This window comes from Babylonia areolata, chromosome 16 (genome assembly GCF_041734735.1).
Source record: "Babylonia areolata isolate BAREFJ2019XMU chromosome 16, ASM4173473v1, whole genome shotgun sequence".
Lineage (NCBI taxonomy): Eukaryota > Metazoa > Mollusca > Gastropoda > Neogastropoda > Buccinidae > Babylonia > Babylonia areolata.
This window is the reverse complement of record NC_134891.1, coordinates 26835693-26861809: the sequence shown is the minus strand read 5'-3', so window position 1 is coordinate 26861809 and position 26117 is coordinate 26835693. Positions and strand designations below refer to the sequence as shown.

The 26117-nt window shown below is 39.2% G+C and overlaps 1 protein-coding gene across 2 annotated transcripts; it reads left to right on the top strand.

The window, feature by feature from the left end:
- Positions 1–796: 796 nt before the first annotated feature.
- Positions 797–25685, top strand: LOC143291270 (translocating chain-associated membrane protein 1-like 1). Of its 2 annotated transcripts, none has more exons than XM_076601102.1 (13): positions 797–990; positions 2020–2077; positions 3122–3240; positions 4597–4707; positions 6398–6462; positions 7024–7054; positions 8717–8770; positions 14001–14071; positions 14794–14904; positions 16731–16802; positions 18623–18694; positions 19603–19742; positions 21423–25685. In XM_076601102.1, the coding sequence occupies exons 1-13, from the start codon at positions 868–870 to the stop codon at positions 21524–21526; spliced, it is 1131 nt and encodes a 376-aa protein (XP_076457217.1). In that variant the 5' UTR covers positions 797–867; the 3' UTR covers positions 21527–25685. The 2 variants fall into 2 exon arrangements, with proteins under 2 accessions (XP_076457217.1, XP_076457216.1); XM_076601101.1 differs by having other exon boundaries at positions 4597–4713.
- Positions 25686–26117: the final 432 nt, after the last annotated feature.

Sequence of the window (26117 nt, the reverse complement as noted above, 5' to 3'; positions counted from 1 at the left end):
TCCTTCTTCAGGTACAGATCCCATACTATTGCGCCGTACTCCAGCACTGATCGGACAAGAGTGATGTAGGCCAGTCGGGGACACTCCGGGGGCAGTTCCCTAGGTTACGCCTCAGAAATCCAAGCACCGACCCAGCCCTCTTACAGATGTTGGTGATGTGGGTTGACCATTTCAGATTCAAGGAGATGAGGACACCAAGGTATGGATTGTGGTTTACATGCTTCAAAACCTCTCCACAGAGCATGTAGAAATAGGAGGACGTGGCCTTGATTGGGAGGACATAGCACTTCTGTGCATTGAACCCCATGCCCCAGTTGTTTGCCCATACCTCTAGTCTATGGAGGTCTGCTTGGAAGATGAGGTGGTCTTGGAAGGAGCATATTTCTCGGTAGAGCAGGCAGCCTGCGAACAGGCGTACTTTTATGTCACAGTAGCAGGGAGGTCATTTATGTGGCACAGGAACAGCAACGGGCCTAAGACTTTACCTTGGGGCACTCCCAACTTGACTGCAGCCTCCTCGGAGGATTCCCCCTCCAGAACCACCCTTATAGTTCTTTTGGTCAGGAAGCTTGTTATCCACTGGATTTTGGTTATTTTCTTTATTAACAGCAGCAGAATTATAGGCATTGAAGAAAATGAAAAATTTTGAAACGGTAAAAAAAAGAAAACTAGAAATGTGCTGTAAGGACTGGGAGAGAGAAAGTAATTAGGGCATGACTTGTATGCAGTGGGAAGGGTCTGCAGGCGACTCCTTTGCCCTATCCACGTTTTCGATGCCAACAAACGTCAACTTCCTGTTGCATTGTCCACATCACCGGTAGGAAAAGTCGGCTGCTGAAAACCAACGAAACCTGAAAATTCGTGAAAATGCCACCACGACGAGGAAAAGCTAAGAACGCTCCAATTTTCAGCCAAGAGTTCTTTATCCAGAACCATGCGGACATCGTGTCATGCATAACGATGGTATTCGTGATCGGTCTGATGTTTCAGGTATTTTACTTCCTTGCGAACTCCAATCGTGAACATCTTGTTGCAGAACTTTTGGGGCAGACTGTGTGTGTGTGTGTGTGTGTGTGTGTGTGTGTGTGTGTACGTGCGTGTTTGTATGCGCGCGCGCGCGCGCGTGTGTGTGTGTGATTTTGGTGTGGGTGGTAGAGGAGCATTACATCTGAGTTAAGATTTTCGTGTTTTTTTGTTGTTTGTTTGTTGTTTTTTTGTGCGGTTTTTTTTCTTCTTCTTTCTTTCTTTCTTTTTCTTTTCCATTTTTTCTTTTCTTTTCTTTCTTTTGTTGTTGTTTTGAGAGGGGTGTGTCTACTCAAGTACTTGTCGGTTGATAAAGTATGCATTTATTCTGGTCATAGCAGCTTAATTGCGGGCTCCTGCCGCGGTACATGATACACAGACAGATACTGCGCATTGTCATTACCATCTTGATTTTTGCTTATTGTTTATTGTTGATCAAACCTTTTAACATTAGACATTTCAACTGCAAGCAAGTGCCATCAGACATAACCAAGGCATGACCATTAAGTAACTTTTACAGAACAGTTTTTCATCAGCTGATTCCCAAATGCTGTGTTTTGTAAATTTGTCTGTTGGAATGATGGTACCAGTACACATCTCTTGTGATTACTGGAAACCAAAGATTTATTCTTTCTTTTTTTTCTTTTTTTGTGTGTGATCAAACTCAAAGTCAAATGGAGTGTATGTAATCACCCTCTATTTGTAATCTGTACATGTGTGTGTGTGTGTGTGTGTGTGTGTGTGGGTGGGTGTGTAGTATATATAGAGGTCAAAATTCACTAGATGTCTTTTTGGGTTAATTCCCTTGAAGACTTACAAGATATCGCGAGAGTTGCTTGGCACAAAATATGAAGTTATAATCTCTCTCTCTCTCTCTCTCTCTCTCTCTCTCTCTCTCTCTCTATATATATATATATATATATATATATAGACATGCTATATTATGTGTATTGTGTACTGAGATATTCACAGTGTATAATGTGTTCTTTTTTCAAGGCTACCAGTCCAGTGGCTTTCCTCTTCATGACTTTGCAACACAATGTAACGGCTAATGGTATGTATCTCTTTCCAACATGAATTTGATACAACAAAATTGAAAAGAATACCACAGGGACACCTATATATATATTAGCAGAAGAAACTAATTGCTAATAAAACTGAGTTTAAACAGGTAGCATAAAGTGCATTCTTCAGATTTAAACATGTATAAAATGCACTAATCAGATTTAAACAGTTTGCATAAAATACATCAGTCAGATCTAAAGAGGGTGCATAGAATGCAAGGATCGGATTTAACTCTCTTGCATTCACATAGACTCTTTTTTCTGTGTTCAGCTGTGGTGAGGGTGTAAGAGGGTTAAACAGACTGCATAAAAAAAAAAATTCACAAGTTAACTGTTTACAGGCATGTGCTTTTTCTTCTTTTTTTCCCCCTTCACAATGTTCTTTATTTTTTACAATTCCAATCAGATAATCATCTGATTCTCTGCGAACTTGTAAAGATCTTAATTATTTTTCTTCTTCTTCGTTTGTGAGCTGCAACTCCCACATTCACTTGTATGTACATGAGTTGGCTTTTACGTGTATGACTGTTTTTACCCTGCCATGTAAGTAGCTATACTCCATTTTAGGGGGTGTGCTTGCTGGGTATGTTCTTTTTTCCACAACCCACTGAATGCTGACATGGATTACAGGATCTTTAGCGTGCATATTTGATCTTCTGCTTGCGTATACACACAAAGGGGGTTCAGGCACAAGCAGGTCTGCACATATGTTGACCTGGGAGATAAAAAAAAATCTCCATCCTCTACCCACCAGGCACCGTAACCGAGATTTGAAATTGGGACCCTCAGATTGAAAGTCCAATGCTTTAACCACTTGGCTATTGAACCCGTCGAAAATCTGAATAAACATTGGGTCAATATGAGTTATTGTAACTTGACAGGAGGATTGAGCCCTGGCTTCCTATGCTGAGCCCAAGACACAGTGAATATGAATTCACTGCATTGATGGCCGTAAAAAACAACAACTATAGGACTTTTAACCTTTCCCCCCCCCCCTTTTCAGTGTGAAAAAGTTTTGGGCCACACTGTTTCAGATTCGGCAGGAGAGGAGGTGACAATGTACACGTGGGGCAAGAAGGATGTGTGCTGTGTCTTCTTTTACTTCATGATCTGCATCGTTCTCCACGCTGTCGTCCAGGAGTACGTTCTGGATGTGAGTGTCATTCCTGTAGTGTCTATACCTTTCATCATATATAAGTCCATTTGTGTGCACAGACATAATCATACATCAGTCTGTTTTTGTAAACATACATTATGATAATTAGTAGCAGTAACCCAGGTAATTTAAGAACCTGTATATTGTTGATGTTACTGAAGAAACAAAATTTAAACGTTCCAGTCTGACATCAAGTATGTTATTCAACTGAATGAAATGCTAGGGACAATTTTTTCTTTCTTTTTGTTTTGGTCTCATCAGTTGCATGCAAGTCAAAGAGCACATTATTATTGTTATTATTATTGTTGCTTTTGTTTTTTTTTTAAAGTACATTGCACATGACTTTCTTCATTGGTGGGAAGAAAAGACACAAAAATCAGCATAATATTGGTGGAAAAATAAGGAAAGGAAAAATATCATATTGGCAAATAAAGAAAAAAGACATGAGACAGATCCATCCATGTGTTTTGTTTGTGTGCGTGTGTTTTAAATGATGGACATGTGTTGTGTTCTTTAACGTATGATGAGTATTTACTCATGTCTGGTTTACCTGTTGATTTTGATGGGATTTTCTGTCCATTTATAATGAAAGAGTGATTTCCTGTTGATTTTCCTGTGATTTCCTGTCAGTTGTGGATGAAAGAGTCACTTCCTGTTGATCTTGCTTGATTTTCAGTTGATTTTGATGAAAGATTAATCATCATTCCTGATATGTGTGCGGAGTCTGGTTTTTTTGGTTTTTTTTTATATATAAAATTGTGTGTGTGTGTGTGTGTGTGTGTGTGTGTGTGTGTGTGTTGCTTTGAATGTGAGAGGAAAAATCATGACACTTTTATGGCATTATTTGATAAATTATCTATACTTAATTGCATGATTTAATCTGATCACCTTTACTAACAAGTCTTATTTGATGTTTTAACCTGTTCAGTGGCAGGGAATTTTCTATAAAAAAAAAATAATAGTGGACCCTGGGGACCCTCAGATTGAAAGTCCAATGCTTTAACCATTCGGCTTTTGCGCCTGTCGCTCAAACAAACAAATCACAGAGAAGAAATGCACAGAAAAACTCTTAGCCACTTGGTGCACAGGCTGCAGGAATGGAAGATGGTTGATAGAAAAAAAAAAAGATGCTGCAGATGTAAACAGAAGGGAGTTAATATACTAAGGGAGGCTATTAGCTGCAGCTACTTTCAGTTTCTCCACATGGGTGGAGTGGTATTTTCCCCAGGACAGGAATTAGACCCCAGGCTGGAGTTTGCACCAGTGGGTCACGGTAAGTGTGTAAGATTGAAGGTGATTGTAGGAGAGAAAAAAATAAATCCTTATGATCATGTTTGATTGTGTATGTTGCAGAAAATGAACCGCAAGATGCACCTGTCCAAAGTGAAGCACAGCAAGTTCAACGAATCAGGTCAGCTGCTGGTGTTCTACCTGTTGTCAGTGGTGTGGGGAGTGGATATCATGGTGAGGGTGAGTATCATGAAGCAGGTTTAAAAAAAAAATTTTTTTTAAATAGAATACATAATAATGATATTGATGATAATAATGATGGACATTCATATGAGCATTTCTCCAGATATACTGCTCAAAGCACTTTGCATTTCAACCCCCACTCCCTGCCTCCCCTATCAATACCCCCTGCACCCCCCTCCCTAACCCCAGCTCCCCTCCCCTGCCTCCTGCCCTTTGCCCTGCAACTTTGATTATTCAGTTTTATTTTTCCTATATCAACATCCATGCTGGGACCACTTCATGAAAACACTTTCAACAAGGGTAGATCTCTGGGTGAGGACAACATTATTATAGTGTTCTGATGAAGCCTTGCAGGTGAAACATTGGGAGGGAAGAGGAAAGGGGTACATTCATTTTCTTGTTTGTGTGTGTGTGTGTGTTTGTTTTATCTCCAGCATTCTCACTCTTTCTATATATATATGTATGCACAAAGGGGGAAAGTCATTTCTTGTTTTGTTATCTCCAGCAATCTGTGTGTGTGTGTGTGTGTGTGTGTGTGTGTGTGTGTGTGTGTGTATGTGTGTGTGTCTGTCTCTGTCTTTATCTCTCTCTCTCTGTATATATTTATGCATATATACACACAAATGTAAAGGCAAGGGGGAAAGTCATTTTCTTGTCATTTTCTGTGTGTGTGTGTGTGTGTGTGTGTGTGTGTGTGTCTGTGTGTGTGTGTGTGTGTCTGTCTCTGTCTTTATCTCTCTCTCTGTATATATTTATGCATATATACACACAAATGTAAAGGGAAGGGGGAAAGTCATTTTCTTGTCATTTTTTTGTCATTCTCTCTCTCTCTCTCTCTCTCTCTATATATATATATATATTGGGTGTCCCCCCAAAAAGTGAACTGCTTTTTGACAAGTATTTTCTCAGTGATAAAGTAATGGAATTCATTGAAAATTTTCACACAGTAACCTTAGGGTATCATCAGCAAGTCTGCAAAACATCTAAAAGTTTGGACGCAAATTATGCAAGTATTGTAAAATTCAAAACAGCATGTCAAAAAATCCAGTATCAGAGCTGTGCAATGTGACCTTCATCATGTTCATGCCAGCTGCCAGGTGTTGGCATCTGTCAATCAGTGTCTAAAAATATCCTGTCTGGGTGTCAAGTTTATTGATTTTTTTTATTGTCGTCTGTATCCAAAGTTTCAGTTTGGAAGGATCAACCATGCCTTTGAGTGAAAGTGATAAGGTTACCATTGAAAACTGTTTTAAGGAGAAAGGCTGGGGCTGAAGAAGGATCGTAAAGGAATTTCCAGGCAAGGGGTGGAGTCATGTCACTGTAAATAGACATACACTCAAGGTCTAATGGAGGGGGTATTTAAAATCCTAGTCAGCATATGGGAGTCAATCCCATGGACACTCACTTCCTAGTCGTGCACATTACGACTAGGTCATGACATTACGACTAGGTCACGACATTACGACTAGGTCACGACGTCACTCTACTGTGTTCTCTGTCTGTGGACACTCACTTCCTAGTCGTGCACTTTACGACTAGGTCACGACATTACGACTAGGTCACGATGTCACTCTACTGTGTTCTCTGTCTGTGTGGCTATGATTTCGGTGCTGTTCCATGCGTATGCTCCTCATGATATGCGAGATGTTCACTCTTTGGGATTGTGTGTGTGTGGTGACAGGGGGGTTACGTGACAGGCCTGAGCCATTTCTGGGAAGGATACCCGCAGGACCATTCATCTCTGCCGTGAGTCAGGTTTCTGTCTTGAATGGTTTAAATGCAGATCATGTCTGGTTCCAAGACTTTCATTTTGAGAGGCAGTAAGCTTTGAAATTTGTTCATCAGTATCTTTTGATTCATTATACAGTTGCCTGATCTTCCAGTTTCCATTCTGAAATACTGTTTTGACACTCTTATCAGACACCCCCCCCCACCCCCGCCTCCCCACCCCCTTCTCTCCAAAATGTTTATGTTTTCAGGTATGTGTGCTCACATGTGTAAGGAGGTGTATGTGTCTGCTTGTCTTCCGCTACATGTTTTTTTTCACTCTGTGAAATCTGTTTGGTTCTTCTCAAAGAATTCTCAAATAGATCATTGTTCAAATGTTCTGTTTAGTCTAACCCATATCCAAGCAAGATTAATTTTCAAAGTTTGGTTATTAAGAAAATTAAGAATTCAACATGTATTTTTTTCTTACACAATTTTATTCCATTTTATTGAATTCTTTGAGGAGCATAGATCTGTAGGGTGATAATAATCATTATTGTGACAGTGCTTATACATGTGTATGCATTTTTTTGGTTTCAGATTCATTGTCAAGTTTTTCTTCATTATCCAGGTAAGTTTGTTGATAACATTTTGTTTTGTGACTCTGCTGCATCAAACTGTACTGTGCTTTGTGCCTTCACCACAGGACTGCCACTCATCAACTTGGAGGCAAGATTGCACTAGTTCTTAGTGCTGCAGCCTTGTGGGGCTAGTCGGCCTTTGGGGACCACCCCATTGCTGACTGTCCCAAATTCCTCATGGCAGAGAGAGTGAGGATGTAGCTTGGGCAAGACGCTCTCCGCTACAAAACCAGTTATAGCCCAGATGGTCGGGACAGCAGTTGCCTCCTCTGCTGTTCTGATGGTCATAGTCGGACAAGTGACACCACCATCTCTTAAAGTGCAAGAAAATCAGGCTTTGTCATGGATTCCACTCTGTCAGTGAAACGTCATGTCATGAAAGCGTCAGATTTGTTATTGTGGGCTGGAAAAGATTTGTTGTTGTTCTTCTTCTTCTGCTTTCGTGGGCTGCAACTCCCACGTTCACTCGTATGTACATGAGTGGGCCTTTACGTGTATGACCGTTTTTACCCCGCCATGTAGGCAGCCATACTCAGTTGTCGGGGGTGTGCATGCTGGGTATGTTCTTGTTTCCGTAACCCACCGAATGCTGACATGGATTACAGGATCTTTAACGTGTGTATTTGATCTTCTGCTTGCATATACACACGAAGGGGTTTCAGGCACTAGCAGGTCTGCACATATGTTGACGTGGGAGATTGAAAAATCTCCACCCTTTACCCACCAGGCGCTGTCACCGTGATTCGAACCCGGGACCCTCAGATTGACAGTCCAACGCTTTAACCACTCGGCTATTGCGCCCGTCAAAAGATTTGTTCAATAAGAAATGTCCAGACTGAAGATGCTTCAAAGACTCTTGTTACTTCCTGAATCCTGTCTTGACAAGATCACTGCAAATCTCTTCTTGTTGGCTGCTCTGATTCTGCCCTCCAGCCACAGCTAAAAAATGGAATTGAAATAAATTATGAATGAAATTATTTTTAAAAATTAGTTTTTAGTATGTTTTTGTAGTATGATATTATCCCTTTTCATTCATGTCAAAGTTGTGTATCAATGATGCAGTCTGTAAGTATGTTTTTCTAACATTTCCTCTATTATTAATAATGATTATGTTTGGATATATGTAACCATAGGACACATAATTTTTATTCTTCACTTCATAACTGCATTCAAATGTTAAAAAAAAAAAACACAACAGAAACAAATGGAGAGAAAAAAAAAGATAAAGGTCAAATGTCCCATGGACATTTACAGCCAATGGGGCAGTGACCACTGTATCTATTTAACATAGGAAGGCGTGGCCCAGTCCACTCCTGCTGTTTTAACCTTCCCCAACCGAAGTCAGGTACCTGTGCACGCGCACACACACACACACACACACAGAGGCAGCCACACTCACACTACTTCTCTCCCTCCTCATGAACACGCATTACAATCAAGTAATCAATCTGAATGATTAAAGAATGGCACTGTTTTTCATCCAGCTTTAGAATTGGTGTTGAAGAAATTCCTGTGGTCTTCACCTTCAAGCTCAGGTTTTGTGGAGATGATTTTTATAGATAGGCATGAAATTGTTTCTTGACTCATCAGATACATTCTGTATAAGCCAAATATTATTTTGTTTTAAGTGTGATATGTGTTTTCATTTTCAGATTTCATATTGGCTGCATTGTCTGCCAGAACTGTACTTTCAGAAAGTAAAGAAGGTGAGTGTTCCTGTTCACAGCTACTAGAACACCCCTACACCTTTAAAAAAAAGATTACCCTTCTATAGTGTGATTTTTATTTTCACTATTGATTTTAGTGCACTTTTGTGCTGATTGATTTTAGTGCACTTTTGATCTAATTGATTTTATTGCATTTTTGTTCCAGCTGATTTTACTGCACTTTTGTTGTGCTTGATTTTACTGCACTTTTGTTCTGCTGCTTGATTTTACTGCACTTTTTTTTTTTTTTTTTTTTTTTTTTTTTTTTTTTGCTGCCCCATCATCTGCGCCGTTTCAGTGGCATTACTCCCACGCCGCTCATTTAGATTCCCCCATACACGGCCACACCCGGGTTCGTCCGTCGCAGTTCCAGCGTCGGCAGTCCACAGGGAACCATCGATGTTAGGTCGCCAGGAGGCCACACACCAGAGGAGACCCTGCACTGCTGCTGAGTCACTTCGGTGGTGTTCAGTGGTGCCTGTTCTGTTTTAACGTACTTAGGACACCACCTACTAAGCCCCCTACTAACGACAATAATGGCTTAGTCGCGGAGCCAGACTGAGTGAGCGTCTCTCCCAGAGTGGAGACCGCCACCACATCCCTCAAACAACAGCCCCCCATGAATCCGCCGACACTGACGACATTGACAGGACTCACCCCAAGCACGGAAGTGGAGGGGTATCGAAACTGAGGTCACCATGAGAGCAGGGCATGAAAGGCCACAGACTTTGAGACTATTTTGTTTTATATTGATGACGATGGAGGAGGAGGATGACGATGATGATGACAATGTTGCTATGGAGGTCCATTTTGGTTTGGGACTGCGTGACAAGGCTGTACTCTTCGCTTCCTGTCATAATGATATCCCGGCGTTAACCAGGCCCGAGAGATACAGACACTTGCAGTGTTGGTCAGGTAATTAGAGCAACACACCCAAAGATGCATCCTTGAAGTGGATGACACTCGACTGTGTGGTCCCAGTCTCCCCATTTAAGCCCACAGCACACTCAACTCTGGGTAGGAGCCGGCCACGGGCCGAAAAACCCACCTCCGCTGGGATTCGAACCCGCGTCCTCCCAGCCGTCAGTCCGCGACGCTAACCACTTCGCCACGGCGGCTGGTTTTACTGCACTTTTTGTTCTGCTGCTTGATTTTACTGCACTTTTTGTTCTGCTGCTTGATTTTACTGATTTTACTGCACTTTTGTTCTGTTGCTTGATTTTACTGCACTTTTGTTCTGCTGCTTGATTTTACTGCACTTTTTGTTCTGCTGCTTGATTTTACTGATTTTACTGCACTTTTGTTCTGTTGCTTGATTTTACTGCACTTTTGTTCTGCTGCTTGATTTTACTGCACTTTTTGTTCTGCTGCTTGATTTTACTGATTTTACTGCACTTTTGTTCTTCTGCTTGATTTTACTGCAATTTTGTTCTGCTGCTTGATTTTACTGCATTTTTGTTCTGCTGCTTGATTTTACTGCACTTTTTGTTCTGCTTGATTTTACTGCACTTTTGTTGTGCTTGATTTTACTGCACTTTTGTTCTGCTGCTTGATTTTACTGCACTTTTGTTCTGCTGCTTGATTTAACTGATTTTACTGCACTTTTGTTCTGTTGCTTGATTTTACTGCACTTTTGTTCTGCTGCTTGATTTTACTGCACTTTTGTTCTGCTGCTTGATTTTACTGCACTTTTGTTCTGCTGCTTGATTTAACTGATTTTACTGCACTTTTGTTCTGTTGCTTCATTTTACTGCACTTTTGTTCTGCTTGATTTTACTGATTTTACTGCACTTTTGTTCTGCTGCTTGATTTTACTGCACTTTTGTTGTGCTGCTTGATTTTACTGATTTTACTGCACTTTTGTTCTGCTTGATTTTACTGATTTTACTGCATTTTTGTTCTGCTGCTTGATTTTACTGCACTTTTTGTTCTGCTGCTTGATTTTACTGCACTTTTGTTGTGCTGCTTGATTTTACTGATTTTACTGCATTTTTGTTCTGCTGCTTGATTTTATTGATTTTACTGCATTTTTGTTCTGCTGCTTGATTTTATTGATTTTACTGCATTTTTGTTCTGCTGCTTGATTTTACTGATTTTACTGCATTTTTGTTCTGCTGCTTGATTTTACTGCACTTTTGTTCTGCTGCTTGATTTTACTGATTTTACTGCATTTTTGTTCTGCTGCTTGATTTTACTGCACTTTTGTTGTGCTGCTTGATTTTACTGCATTTTTGTTCTGCTGCTTGATTTTACTGATTTTACTGCATTTTTGTTCTGCTGCTTGATTTTACTGCACTTTTTGTTCTGTTGCTTGATTTTACTGCACTTTTTGTTCTGTTGCTTGATTTTACTGCACTTTTGTTCTGTTGCTTGATTTTACTGATTTTACTGCACTTTTGTTCTGTTGCTTGATTTTACTGCACTTTTGTTCTGCTGCTTGATTTTACTGCACTTTTGTTCTGCTTGATTTTACTGATTTTACTGCATTTTTGTTCTACTGCTTGATTTTACTGATTTTACTGCATTTTTGTTCTACTGCTTGATTTTACTGATTTTACTGCACTTTTGTTCTACTGCTTGATTTTACTGATTTTACTGCATTTTTGTTCTACTGCTTGATTTTACTGCACTTTTGTTGTGCTGCTTGATTTTACTGATTTTACTGCATTTTTGTTCTACTGCTTGATTTTACTGATTTTACTGCACTTTTGTTCTGCTGCTTGATTTTACTGCACTTTTGTTCTGCTGCTTGATTTTACTGCACTTTTGTTCTGCTGCTTGATTTTACTGCACTTTTGTTCTGCTGCTTGATTTTACTGCACTTTTTGTTCTGCTGCTTGATTTTACTGCTCTTTTGTTCTGCTGCTTGATTTTACTGATTTTACTGCACTTTTGTTCTGCTGCTTGATTTTACTGATTTTACTGCACTTTTGTTCTGCTGCTTGATTTTACTGATTTTACTGCACTTTTGTTCTGCTGCTTGATTTTACTGATTTTACTGCACTTTTTGTTCTGCTTGATTTTACTGCACTTTTGTTCTGCTGCTTGATTTTACTGCACTTTTGTTCTGCTGCTTGATTTAACTGATTTTACTGCACTTTTGTTCTGTTGCTTGATTTTACTGCACTTTTTGTTCTGCTGCTTGATTTTACTGCACTTTTGTTCTGCTGCTTGTTTTTAAACTGCACTTTTGTTCTGCTGCTTGATTTAACTGATTTTACTGCACTTTTGTTCTGTTGCTTCATTTTACTGCACTTTTGTTCTGCTGATTTTACTGATTTTACTGCACTTTTGTTGCTGCTTGATTTTACTGCACTTTTGTTGTGATGTTATTTTTAATATTTTACTAGCACTTTTTGTGTTGATATTACTGATTTTACTGCATGTTTTGTTCATGTGCTCTGTTAGTACTGTTTTTTAACATTTCCTCTATTATTATAATGATTTTGGAATTGTAACCTAGACACATAATTTTTATTCTCACTTCATAACTGCATTTCATTGTTAAAAACAAAAAACAGAAACAAATGGAGAGAAAAAAAGATAAGTCAATGTCCATGGCATTTACAGCCAAGGTATGCCATTATCTATTTAACATAGAGTGGCCATCACTCTGCTGTTTATACCTTTCAACGAAGTCGTACCTTGCACGCGCACTGCGCGAATATCATCAAACAACACACCACACTCTTACACCACAGAGCATGATTCACTCACATACTTTCTCTGCCTCTCATGATCACGATTTACATGCATTATCGAATCTGCATGCTGATTTAACGATGGCACATTTTTATCAGCTTAGATTGGTGTTAAGAAATTCTGTGTCTACAACTTCAAGCTCAGTTTTGTGGATATGATTTTATAGATTGGCTGATTGTTTCTTGACTCATCAATACATTCTGTTAAGCCAAATATTTTTTGTTTTAAGTGTGATTGTTTTTCTTTCAGATTTCATATTGCTGCACTTGTCTGCAGATGCTGTACTTTCATGAATGTAAAGAAGTGATTGTTCTGTTCAAGCTATAGAACTACTCACTTTTGTTGTGCTTGATTTTACTGCACTTTTGTTGTGCTTGATTTTACTGCACTTTTGTTCTGCTTGATTTTACTGCACTTTTGTTGTGCTTGATTTTACTGCACTTTTGTTGTGCTGCTTGATTTTACTGCACTTTTTGTTCTGCTGCTTGATTTTACTGCACTTTTGTTGTGCTTGATTTTACTGCTCTTTTGTTGTGCTTGATTTTACTGATTTTACTGCACTTTTGTTCTGCTGCTTGATTTTACTGTACTTTTGTTCTGCTGCTTCATTTTACTGCACTTTTTTTGTGCTGCTTGATTTTACTGCTCTTTTTGTTCTGCTGCTTGATTTTACTGCACTTTTGTTCTGCTGCTTGATTTTACTGCTCTTTTTGTTCTGCTGCTTGATTTTTACTGATTTTACTGCACTTTTGTTCTGCTGCTTGATTTTACTGCACTTTTGTTCTGGTGCTTGATTTTACTGATTTTACTGCACTTTTTGTTCTGCTTGATTTTACTGCACTTTTGTTCTGCTGCTTGATTTTACTGATTTTACTGCACTTTTGTTCTGCTGCTTGATTTTACTGCACTTTTTTGTTCGACCTGTCCTGCCCTCAGTCAGTGTTTGCACCTTTATATTTGTGTACATGGTCTGCCTATATGGAATGAACCAGAATTATCAAAGAGTGAGAGGGAATTCATGTTAGTCTCTGATGGCTTCTTAAAGAGCTATTTGAAAAGTTTCAGGTTTGTGTATAATTTTGTTTTGAGTGATATTAACATGACTGTGAAGAAGACATTAGAATTGTGATGATAATAAAATAGTGATAATAATAGTAATAATAATAATAACAATAATTAATGTTTTACATGAAAAAAAAATTACATATGGCATGAGCCACTCATGACTGCTCTGTCTGTCTGTCTGTCTGTCTGTGTGTATGTCTCTGTCTCTGTCTCTCTCTCTCTTTCTCTCCCCTCCCTCTCTGTTTAATATTCAAAGTTCTCAATGCGTGGATAATGTGAGCTTCATATTGAAATTATTTGAAATTACACATACTACACTGTGACTCACTGGTGCAGACTCTGGCATTGGTTTGAATCACTCTGATGCCGCTCCTGTGTGCACAAGACATTCAAAAGTCATACACAGTATTTCAAAGAGTACATAGTTCAGTGTTTTGCATGGATGACTTCTGTCTGATTCCAGGAGGAAATACCTGCACGGATACAGTACATCGCTCTGTATTTGGTCTTCATTGTGACTGCATTCCTCCTAAAGTGAGACATTTGTCTTTTCTATGGGGTCAGTGTTTGTGTGAGGGAAATGTTTTATTGAAGAGCCAGTCAGGAAAAACCGTAATATTCTGACGTCAGCGAACGTAGTACCAACATGGCCGTGCCTTTTCACTGTGTTTTGTGCATGTGCTTTGGATAAAAAAAGATCGATTTCAATATAAGCCAACCAATAGCAAAGCATTACACAAGTGTTTACGCACCGCTCAACTGGTGGCTAGGCATTATGTCATTTTTCTCTACCACCGGTAAAGCGGTGGTCAGGGCACTCTTTATATCTGCCGTGACACATTAAATACCAATTATTTGCAAATTTTGGCTCAGGAGCTCAGGCAGAAGGGTTAAAATTGCTCAGGAACTCAGGGCTCAAAGGGTCAAGCATCACCCCTCACCTCCTTCCCTCCCCGATCACTTTCCATCCTCCTTCAGTTGTTTCTTGCCTCCTTTCAAATTGTTTCTTTTCTTCAGCCTGTGTTTACTTGGATGCACTTTACTACTTGATGTCACTGAAGACATGCACAAAACCTGCCATGTGCACTTCATTTAATTGATTTTGCCTGTATTGCCATGAAAAACGTGAGAGAGAGAGAGAGAGAGAGAGAGAGAGAGAGACTTAATCAGTAAGCATTCCCTTTTATTCACTTTCATAAATTGCGGTTTTATTTTCACTTTTTTTTTGTGTGTATTTTTTTTTATGTATGTTTCAGTTTCTCCCGTGTGGCACTGTGCATGCTTGTACTGCACTACCTGGTGGAGTTTGTCTTCCATTCAGCACGACTCACCTATTTCTCTGACAGACCCGATATGGCAGCTCATGCGTAAGTTTACGACACATAGTGGGTTGGTGGTTTAAATAGTTATATCTGTGTGTGTGTGTGTGTGTGTGTGTGTGTGTGTTTATCAGGTAAATACTGGGTGAGGGTGTGTTGCCCTTGGGATGATAAAACAGCAAGTAGCAGTTTGGTTTATCTGTAACTGTGAGGTACCAGTCTTGTCATTTTAACTCATAGCAGACCCAGTTTTAATAATAGTGATTTTATTTATATAGCACCTAATCAAATAATTTTACTCTAAGCGCTTTACAATTACAATTGTTACATTAAATACACACACACAAAAAACCAATATATATAAATATATAATCAGTTTTGAGTTGGAGCCAGCCACAGGCTTTAAAAACCCACCTCTAATTGGACTTGAACCTGCTTCCTCAAAGTTATCAGTCTGTGATGCTAACCATTTGGCCACAGCAGTTACCTGTAACTTTCTTATTCCTTCGAAGTGCTCTCCTCCACAAATAGTCACAAACAGTCCAAGAGGCCTCAGCCATGATTCAATTTGTTTGGGTGCTCTAACAGAGGCACAGTCTGGAGATAAAACAGTGGAGTGATTTAAATCTGTAGGGAAAAAAATCTGAAAAATTTGTGATGCATAATTCTTGGAGCTGATGTCTGAATCATGACAAGCATTTTATTTTCAGTTTCAGTTCTGGTGATTGTTGGAAGTGTTTTTAACCCCTAGGCTGCCTGTATGATGAGATAACTCGTCAGCGCAAGCATGTACGCTGCCACAATGACGAGATAACTCGTCATCGAAATATTCTGACTTTTCCCTGGTTAGCATTGAGCATTGACAAAAATACTGGTAGCTTTAGCTTGGGGAATCTTTCTAGATTCTATTCATAGCTAGAAACCCCATCTACATCATGAGGCAGTCCTTTATTTAAACATTTTGGTTGGATTACTGCCACAGTGTTTGCATGGCCCCTCTCCTTGCTCGCTCAACAAAATGTCGGACACCGTGCTCAAGACATGCGATCATGATCATCAACCAATATTTCAGTTTCAATTTCAGTAGCTCAAGGAGGCATCGGACAAATCCATATATGCTACACCACATCTGCCAAGCAGATGCCTGACCAGCAGCGTAACCCAACGCGCTTAGTCAGGCCTTGAGAAAAAAACCAAAAAAAAACCAATATTGCTTTCTTTAGCTGAATCTCAGAAAGAATTGAAGCATAAATTTGAAGGAGAAGACAGTGATGAACTTTTATCGGACAATTTGATAGAAAATGAAGGGAGCAATGAAGAGACTGGCCAAGATATGACTATCAGTGAGTGATGCCGACTGTACAGCTGTCGCTGACGACAGAAAGTGACCAAATTTTTAGTAGGACACAGTGTGAGCGATTTTCTTGGCACTCAGTCAACGCAATCTGATAAGAACTCGATTAAGTGACCGTGTGTGAGAGGGGTGAGAGGCATAGCAGTAGTGTGTGTGTGTCCCTACAGGTTTATGCGCATTATGAAATGATTTCATTATGTAACAGCATAGCAGTTTTGTCTGGTTCATGGCCTTCATGAAATGATTTCCTTATGTCACAGCATAGCAGTGTTTGTGTGATTCATGGTCTTCATGAAATGATTTCCTTATGTCACAGCATAGCAGTGTTTGTGTGTCCCAATAGATTCATGGCCTTCATGAAATGATTTCCTTGTGTAACAGCATAGTAGTGTTTGTGTGATTCATGGTCTTCATGAAATGATTTCCTTATGTCACAGCATAGTAGTGTTTGTGTGATTCATGGCCTTCATGAAATGATTTCCTTTTGTCATAGCATAGTAGTGTTTGTGTGTCCCTACAGGTTCATGGTCTTCAACGTGCTGTTTGTGTTGGTTCGGCTGGGTACCATCACTCTGGCTGTTCTCACTTTCTGGTCAGTCTGGACCCCCGCTTGCAGTGTTGGGGTTTCTGTTAGCTTTTTTTATTTGCACTTGTCTTCATACACTAACTTAACACACAACATACAGCTGGTTTGTCTTCACACTAACTTAACAGTACGCACCTGCTTTGTCTGAACACTAATTTAATAGTATACAACTGGTTTGTCTTCACACTATCACACTAACTTAACAGCATACAGCTGTTTTGTCTTCACACTAACTTAACAGCATACAGCTGGTTTGCCTTCACACTTACTTAACAGCATACAGTTGGTTTGTCTTGTCTTCACACTAACAGCATACAGCTGGTTTGTCTTCACGCTAACTTAACAACATACAGTTGGTTTGTCTTCACACTAACTTAACAACATACAGTTGGTTTTTCTTGTCTTCACACTAACAGCATACAGCTGGTTTGCCTTCACACTTACTTAACAGCATACATTTGGTTTGTCTTGTCTTCACACTAACAGCATACAGCTGGTTTGTCTTCACACTAACTTAACAACATACAGTTGGTTTGCCTTCACACTAACAGCATACAGCTGGCTTGCCTTCACGCTAAATTAACAGCATACAGTTGGTTTGTCTTGTCTTCACACTAACAGCATACAGCTGGTTTGCCTTCACACTTACTTAACAGCATACAGTTGGTTTGTCTTGTCTTCACGCTAACTTAACATTATACAAATGGTTTGCCTTCACACTAACTTAACATCATACAGCTGGTTTTTCTTGTCTTCACTCTAACAGCATACAGCTGGTTTGCCTTCACACTAACTTAACATTATACAGTTGGTTTGTCTTGTCTTCACATTAACAGCATACAGCTGGTTTGTCTTCAAACTAACTTAACAGCATACAGATGGTTTGTCTTGTCTTCACACTAACTTAACAGCATATAGCTGGTTTGTCTTCACACTAACTTAACAGTATACAACTGGTTTGTCTTCACACTAACTTAACAGCATATAGCTGGTTTGTCTTCACACTAAGTTAACAGCATACAACTGGTTTGTCTTCACACTAAGTTAACAGCATACAACTGGTTTGTCTTCACACTAACTTAACAGTATACAACTGGTTTGTCTTCACACTAACTTAACAGCATATAGCTGGTTTGTCTTCACACTAACTTAACAGCATACAACTGGTTTGTCTTCACACTAAGTTAACAGCATACAACTGGTTTGTCTTCACACTAACTTAGCAGCATACAACTGGTTTGTCTTCACACTAAGTTAACAGCATACAACTGGTTTCTTTAGTATACAGCTGGCTTGTCTTCACATTAACTTAAACATAGCTGGTTTGTCTTCACACAATGTTAACAGCATATGTTTCTTAAGAATTTGCAACAACAAAAATCACATGCTTTTATATATCCTTAAAAGTCTAAAAAGTGATCAGGGTTTGTTCTGGCTCACTTTATTATTGATACAAAACAAAAAATAATTGTTTCTGTTAAAGTTAAAGCACAGCTGCAAAATGTTCCACCTGAATTTGAATTTATGATAAAACTATGGTTTTAAAGCTCCATGATTCTGATAGGATTCTTCCCAGAAAAATCACAGTTCTCATAAATGCAGCAGACAAGGATTTATTCAAGGGGCATCAGCTGGCTTTTTTTTTATGCATTTTATCCAGGCGCCTGGTGTTTTAACATTTTAAAAGTTATTAAAAGTTATAGACTTTGTGATTAAAAGCTTCTGTGTGACTGTTTAGTCTTGAAATTGTTGGTATTGGTGGTTTAATTGATTGTGGTTATTGTTAAACTCTTCATTGACTGCAGTGTTGTTGTTTTCAATGCCAGGTATGGCCTTGAACAAACAAGCCAACCCAGCATTGACCCACCCACAGGAAACTACAATACACAGATTGTCAGGTAAAAGTGTGTGTGTGTGTGTGTGTGGTGTGTGTGTGTGTGTGTGTGTGTGCGTGTGTGTGTGTGTGCTAAGTTTGTCAAATATACTTTCCTGCAAACTGCCCTGACTAGTCATGATTCTGTGTGCTTCCTGACTGTCCTTTTGTTTGCTTCAAAAAAATTTTTTTTTTTTCAAAGGCCAGAAAATTAATACTTCCAGCATTGTTTGATTATTGTTTTAGTTTTGTTATTATTATTATTATGACGATGATATGATAATAGTGATAATGATAATAATGTTGATAATAATGATAATATTAACAAATGTCATTATTATTATTATCATGATGATGGTGTGTGACAGGAGTAAACTGCTTGGTGGCTATGATGATGATCATCATCATTATCATTATGATCGTCATCATTATCATCATCACCATCATTATCGTCACCATCATTATTATTATTATCATCATTATCTTTATCATTATCAGCATTATCATCAGCATTATCATCATCATCACAGTGTGTGACAGGATCAACTGCCTGGTGGCTATTTGCCTGACACAGGCGTGGCTCATGTGGAACTTCATCACCTTCATCATCATCATCATCATCATCATCATCAATAATATCATCATTATCATTATTGTTATCATTATCATCATGTGACAGGGTCAACTGCCTGGCGGCTGTCTGCCTGATGGAGGCCTGGCTGATGTGGAACTTCATCACCTTCATCATCATCATCATCATTATTATCATTATCATTATCATCATGTGACAGGATCAACTGCCTGGCGGCTATCTGCCTGATTCAGGCGTGGCTGATGTGGAACTTCATCACCTTCATCATCATCATCACCGTCATCGTCATCATCACCATCATCATTATCGTCATTATCGTTATCATTATCATCGTGTGACAGGATCAACTGCCTGGCGGCTATCTGCCTGATGCAGGCGTGGCTGATGTGGAACTTCATCACCTTCCACCTGCGCAAGCTGCGTGAGCGTAGCATGGCCAGCCGCAAGCTGCGCTCCCCCAGCAAGAAGAAGCTGGCAAAAGGTGACTAACTCGTGTGTCGTAGAGCACGTGATACTAGTCAGTGAACCCACAGTGAAAGCCCTGTTGTGTCAAGGTCAGTCTTCTGTGGAGCTCTGCGGTGTGTGTGGTGTGTGTGTGTTGTGTGTGTGTGTGTGTGTTTCTGTAACAGATTGGTGGTTGCGTTTCTATGAACGTATCCCTTTTTTTGGGATGGCGAGTCAGTCGCAGTATTTATGTGGCTTTACCTTTTTGCTTCAAGGAGTGGATTTGGGGATGGACATGCAGTGTGAATGGACCATATAACTGGCAGGTACATATGTGAAGGAGGGATGTTAGTACACAATTATTGTTAGTTCTTTATAGCGCTGTGATACAAGCAGAAGCCAGCTCTAAGCACTTTGCAAATCAAGCGCTTAAAATAAATCAAATAAGCATGAAAGATGAAGTAGAAACATGCAAAAGAGACATAAAGAAGTCTTAAAAGCAAGGTCATTAATACATGAGTTTCAGGTCCTCTGATAAGTCTGTAATGGTAACATAAAGTTAATTGTGTGGTTCAAAAACCATGTAGAAAACTGTATGACAACACAAAGTAATGTATGTGGTTTATTAGCCATGCAAGGAAGGGATGTATAAAGTTGTATGGTAACACAAGGTTTTTTTTATGATTCATTTAACCTTGCAAATAGTTGTGTATAAAACTGTAAGTCTGTATGGTTACAAAAATTTCTATTTCTCAGGTTTGTAAACCGTGCAAGATAAGGGTATATAAAACAGTATGGTAACAAAAAGTTATTTGTTTGGTTTGTAAACCATGTAATACAGAAGTGTTTGACTATATAAGTCTGTATGGTAACACAGAATGCTATTTCTCTGGTACGTTAACCATACAAGATAAGGGTATATGAAACTGTATGGTAATATGTTATTTCTCTGGAACACGAGAGTTGTTGGGTTTTTTCTGCGGTTTGTAAACCATGCATGATCATTGGGTATAAGTCTGCATTGTAACACGAAGTTACTTCTCTGGTTCATTTTACTCACTTAGTACTGCTGGTTATTTCCCTGCCTTTCCCTACAGACAACCCATTTGTATGGGTAAGAAAGAAAATTGCCAAAAAAACACATGTCAGAATCTATGAACTGGTAAGATAATAAGTCATTTGGGGACAAAATATAAAACTTCCTCCCTTCTTATGCTGTCATACAGTGAGGTGATGAAAGTATCCATATTTTTTTTGTTCGAAATTTGCACACATTGATGACTTGCAGACGAATCCAGAAAAGCACAAAGAGTTTGAAACAGATTAAATTCAGAATGTTATACAGCCACGATAGGGCCCCTTCATCTAATTCTGTTGTCCTGCCTTGTGACTGAGACGAACTGGGTGAGACGCCATTGCTGACACACACTGTTCACTTGAACCAGTCACACAAAATTAACTCCCCTGCTGGCGAGCACAGCAACACACACTGCATTTATTGGTCGCAGTGGAGAGTGGAAAGGTCAGTTAAGATATTCTTAGCTCATAACATCAGTATGGAAATTAGGTGCCACTCCAAAAATTCAAAACTATCTAAGGCCCCGATTGGGGCCCTTTCTCTGAAATGGTTGTAAACAGTAGGGCCTTGATCAGGGCCTTCTGTCTGGAGTGAGTTAACCGTGTAAGACATTTGTGTACAAGCATGTGCCTGTTGTAGGTGTGATGCTGGATGATGACTATGATTCCTTGCCGGAAGTGGACCAGAACACAGCCTCTGACGACAACCTCCGTCTTCGCACCAAAGCCAAGAAGGGCCACTAGAAAACAGCACCTGTGCTTCAGGAGCCTGTACTTTTGTTCTTTCTGATTTTGTTGTAAACCCTTTGCTTGATGAATTTAATCTTTCACATCTTTTTTCACTTTCCTTGTTTTTGTTTCAAAGCCTTTGTTTGATTTGATTAGATGTTTAAAGTCATGTCATTTTCTTTGTCTTAAAGCTTATGCTGTTTTGTTGTATGTTCCGAAATTTTTATCCACAAATAAGGCACATTTGTTTATAAGACGCAGGGGGCAAGTTTGACAAAAAAGAAAGAAAAAATCGCCTCATGGTCAGAAAATTACAGAACTTTCACATCTTGTTTGTTTTCAGCTTTTTCCTTTGTTTTTGAAGCCTTTGTTTGATCTGATCAGAGTTTTAGATCTTGGTACTTTTGCATTTGTTTGTTTCATTCTCAGGCTGATTGAGGTTTGTTTGTTTTCATAGTTGCTTTGTGTGTTTATTTTCTGTGAATAGTTGGGGTTGGGTGCCGCTTGTAGGAATGGGTGGTTGGGTATGGGTTTTGTTTTGATGCATGCGTACGTGTTTCTTCTTTGTTTAAGAAACTCTTTTGTGTTATTGTTGGGTTGTTTTTTTTTATGCGTGACTTTTTCAAATTTCAATGCAGAAGAAATGACTCATAATCAGAGTGACTAATTGCTCGAGCATTGTATATCTGCCAAAACAGTACGGCTTTAAATAAAAAGATCTGTCTCAAATGAGGGTCTGGTTGTCCCACGGCTGATTGGGGTTATGTTCTTTTCACTTCATTTTGCCTTTATTTATTTGTATAACTTTTTTGTTTGTTTGGGCCAAGCGGTCATTTAAGTACCTGACGCTTTATCAACGAGAGACATTCTGTATTTTCTTGCAGGGAGGAAACAAGAAACGACAGTCACCGTTTACGTTTACTTCTTTTCGTGTGTGTGGAGGTGTGTTGAATTGTTTTGATGTGTGTACTTAACCCTTTTGGTCCAGAGAGGAGGGGCGGACCACTTCAAATGTTGCCGAAAGGTGAAGGTATATGAGACAGAGAGGCCACTGAAAATAGTTCCATATATTTTTCCTCAGTTTATAGGTAGAAAACGTCTCCTTTTTAAAAAAAAAATTTTCTTTTTGTGTTGTATTTGCGTTGGAAGACTTGTTTGGTTTTGCATATTTTTGTTTTTGCAAAGATTGAAATTGTAAAGCAAGTTTTTGGGTTTGAAAAAAAAAAGTGTGGAATGAGTAAGGTGTTGATAACATATCGGTTTTTATGTTTCATGCAAATTTTCAGTCTATTATTGTGATGTGATACAAATTAACAACACTGGTTTTGGAACATATCCGTTTTTGAGGTGTTTTGGGTTTTTTTTTGGTTTTTCAAAATTGTTCAGGCCACCGCATAGATGAAGGGAGAAAACTCTAAACAAAGCCAGCACATGTTGTCAGTAAATGCTTAATTAACTCCCTTGGACCAACATAGGCAGAATACTGTGAAGTTGCCCTCCAGCCATGAGGCAGATCACAGTCTGGCAGAATGTACATTCCAGCATTAGCATTTTCATGGGACTGTAACTTTGAGCCTCTTACATCATTGGCATTTTTTCATGAGAGAATAACTTTGAGCTTGTTACATCATTTGCATATCAATGAAACTTACTTTAAGATTGCTACATCATTAGCATTTTGATGGGAGAGTAACTTTGAGCCTGCTACATCATTAGAATTTCATTGGGACAGTGACTTTGAGTCTTTTTTTACATCATAAACATTCATTCAGCACACAAGACAGATTTTTAGACAAATATCTCAGTAGATTTGACATTTGGACAAATATTTCATTGGTAGATTTTGTGACTTGGACGCATATTTTTTCTTTAGAGTTGGAGACACAAATGAAATCAGCTTTAATTAATTGATGTGACTGGGGAAAGATACTCATAATGAATGTGCATAGCAGTGTTCAGTATGTATATAGTGATGCACAAAGTCTTAATTGCCAGCATGAATTGTGGGTGGGGGATGAGGGGAGTAAAAGGTACTTTGACAAACCTTATTGGAGGGATGTGATGGTGCCCTCCACTCTCAGGAAGGTCACTTGTTCTGGCCCCGAGACTAAGCAGTTATTGTCATCAGCAGGTGGCATAGTAGGTGGTGTCCTCAGTACATTAAATCAGAACAGGCACCACTGAACACCCCCAAAGTGACTCAGCAGCATTGCAGGGTCTCCTCTAGTGTGTGACTTGGAGGTGACCTAACATCAACAGTTCCCTGTGGACTACCAACACTGGGACAGCGACAGACAAACTCAGTTGTGGCTGTGCATGGGGGACTCAGGATGAGTGGCATGAGAGAGCAGTGTAAAAAACAAACAAACAAACAAACAAAAACCTACCTAAATATCCACTGTGTGGCCTCATAACAGCAAAACATTGACAGGTCCATGTGGACCCTGTGTGTGACAGAGGGAGAGTGGTGTTGGCTGCTTACAGGCGTAGCGGCGATGAGGGGTGAAAAGGTAATGCAACAGAACCAGCAGCAGAAAAAGAACAAAAATGAAAAGACCTAGCCAATGAAACACCAGTTCCACAAGTTTTACAGTGACTTTACATCCTACGTGCAGGCAGACAGATCAATGTAAAGTCAATGCTGTGTGCCTTTCTGTACTGTCTGTCACTGTTTTTGCGTGCCTTCGTGCTGTCAGACATGTGCAGTTGTTGCCTGACTTGTGGATATTTTTATTGTGATTCTGGACTGAAGAGGACTTGTTGGTGGCGAAGGGTGTGATGTTTTTCATGTAGTTTATACGTGTAGAGGTTCTAGTCAAGGAGAAATATATTTCATTTGTATAAGTTGCTGAATTAAATCGAAAATAGGGCAAAACTACCACATGTAAAAAATGCTGATGAAATGTGTTGTGGTCAAGTGAGCAGAAGAAAGATGCATCACAAAGGTGTATGTATGCCCACAGGGAAACAAGACAGACAGTATGTGGTTGTAATCAGATCTGTACAGTTTATTCACGGACTGTGTCAGATGATCAGTGATTACTACATCTTGGTTAGGCCCAACACTCGGCTTATATCACAGATTGACATAAGTTTACATTTGGGCCAACAGCAAACTGAGAGCTGTATTATCAATGGTTTCTCCAGTCAATGGGAAACCATTTACAGCTTAGTCTTTTGTGAAGGACTATGACTCTCAAACTAGGAGGCAAAATTGCACTGGCTCTTAGTGCTGCAGCCTTGTGGGCTAGTTGGCCTTTGGGAACCATCCCAACGCCGACTGTCCTAAAACCCTCTTGGCCGAGAGAGTGGGGATGTACTTGGGCAAGACACTCTCCACTATAATCAAATTCTAGCCCAAATAGTCGGAACAGCAGTTGCCTCCTCTGTTGTTCTGATGGTCATAGTCGGACACGACTGACTATCATATACTACATCTTGGTTTAAACACATTTTTTTCAGACATTTAATCTATGTCCTGAACCTCACATAAATCTCACTGGAACTGTTCACCCCCAATGTTGAGTTACCATATTATCAGAGAAGCACATGACTGGTTTTATAGATGAGTGGGTGTTTTTTTTTTCTTTTCAAGTTCTTCTTTACCTCCCTTTTCTATGTCTTAAAAAAGTCCAGGTTATTTTTTTGTATCATTTATTTTAGAAATTGAAAGCAGTATTGAGTCTGTGTCAAATGACGGGTGAGTCACATTAGTGAAAGCTGACATGCAGTAACAGTCAGTCTCTTGTGTAGAAACTAACACATGATTATATCTTTGAACGTATCATGAGCAGAGAAGAGAACGGGAAGCTGAATTTTGTTCAAGAATTCCATCTGTCGACAGTACACATTTCCAGCTCTTTGGTCAGTCAGGACAGCTGTTGTTTTGGATCATCATTGACTTGGTTTGCCATTCCCAGATTAAGCATAGTTATTTGAACCTACTACATCTTTCATCAAATTCATCAGACATTTTGCTGAGTCAGATTCAGAAACAAGCAACGGGGGATGAACAAATATGTTCTTGGGATTATGGAAGTCTCTGCATGTATGTTTGGTGCTTAAGTTTCTTTTTTAAGTGTGTGGGAATGTTGCTTTATTTTGCTTTGAATACTAATGTCTTTGAAATGAAATTATAACTTGTAGTTTCCATCCATGATAATGTTTTTGTTTTTTTTCAAATAAAGCCGATATTTTATATTTTGCGTTTTGCTGGGCTATGAAAAGCAATGTTTTCAGGTTTGTGTCAGTTTTGTGTGTGTGCATGTGTGTGTGTGTGTGTGTGTGTGTGTGTGTGTGTGTGTGTCCATCTTCAAAACGAATTCAGTATTATGCTGTGCTATGTACAGTGTTGAAAAATCATAGCATCATCAAAGCTTCTTGTCTGATATTATGCTTTTGCTTTGATCAGTGCTGAAAAACTGTATCCTCTTATTTTTGTGCAAAATGAACCTTTACCATGTGCCTGTTTGTGTAGTAAACTAATGCTGAATAATGTGTATGGTGCTGGAATCTGAAGGGTAGGAAACCAAAATACTGTATAGTGTGCATGCTTTGTACGGTTAAGATCTCATGGCTTTTTTTGTGTAGTCATTTGTTTAGCACA

Bases quoted from the DNA above. Each gene is read 5' to 3' on its own strand.
- LOC143291270 (XM_076601101.1), top strand. From the start codon at position 868: ATGCCACCACGACGAGGAAAAGCTAAGAACGCTCCAATTTTCAGCCAA. The intron at 6,463-7,023 runs GTGAGTCAGGTT...TTTTGGTTTCAG, and splicing joins CAGGACCATTCATCTCTGCC to ATTCATTGTCAAGTTTTTCT. The intron at 16,803-18,622 runs GTCAGTCTGGAC...TTTCAATGCCAG, and splicing joins CTGGCTGTTCTCACTTTCTG to GTATGGCCTTGAACAAACAA.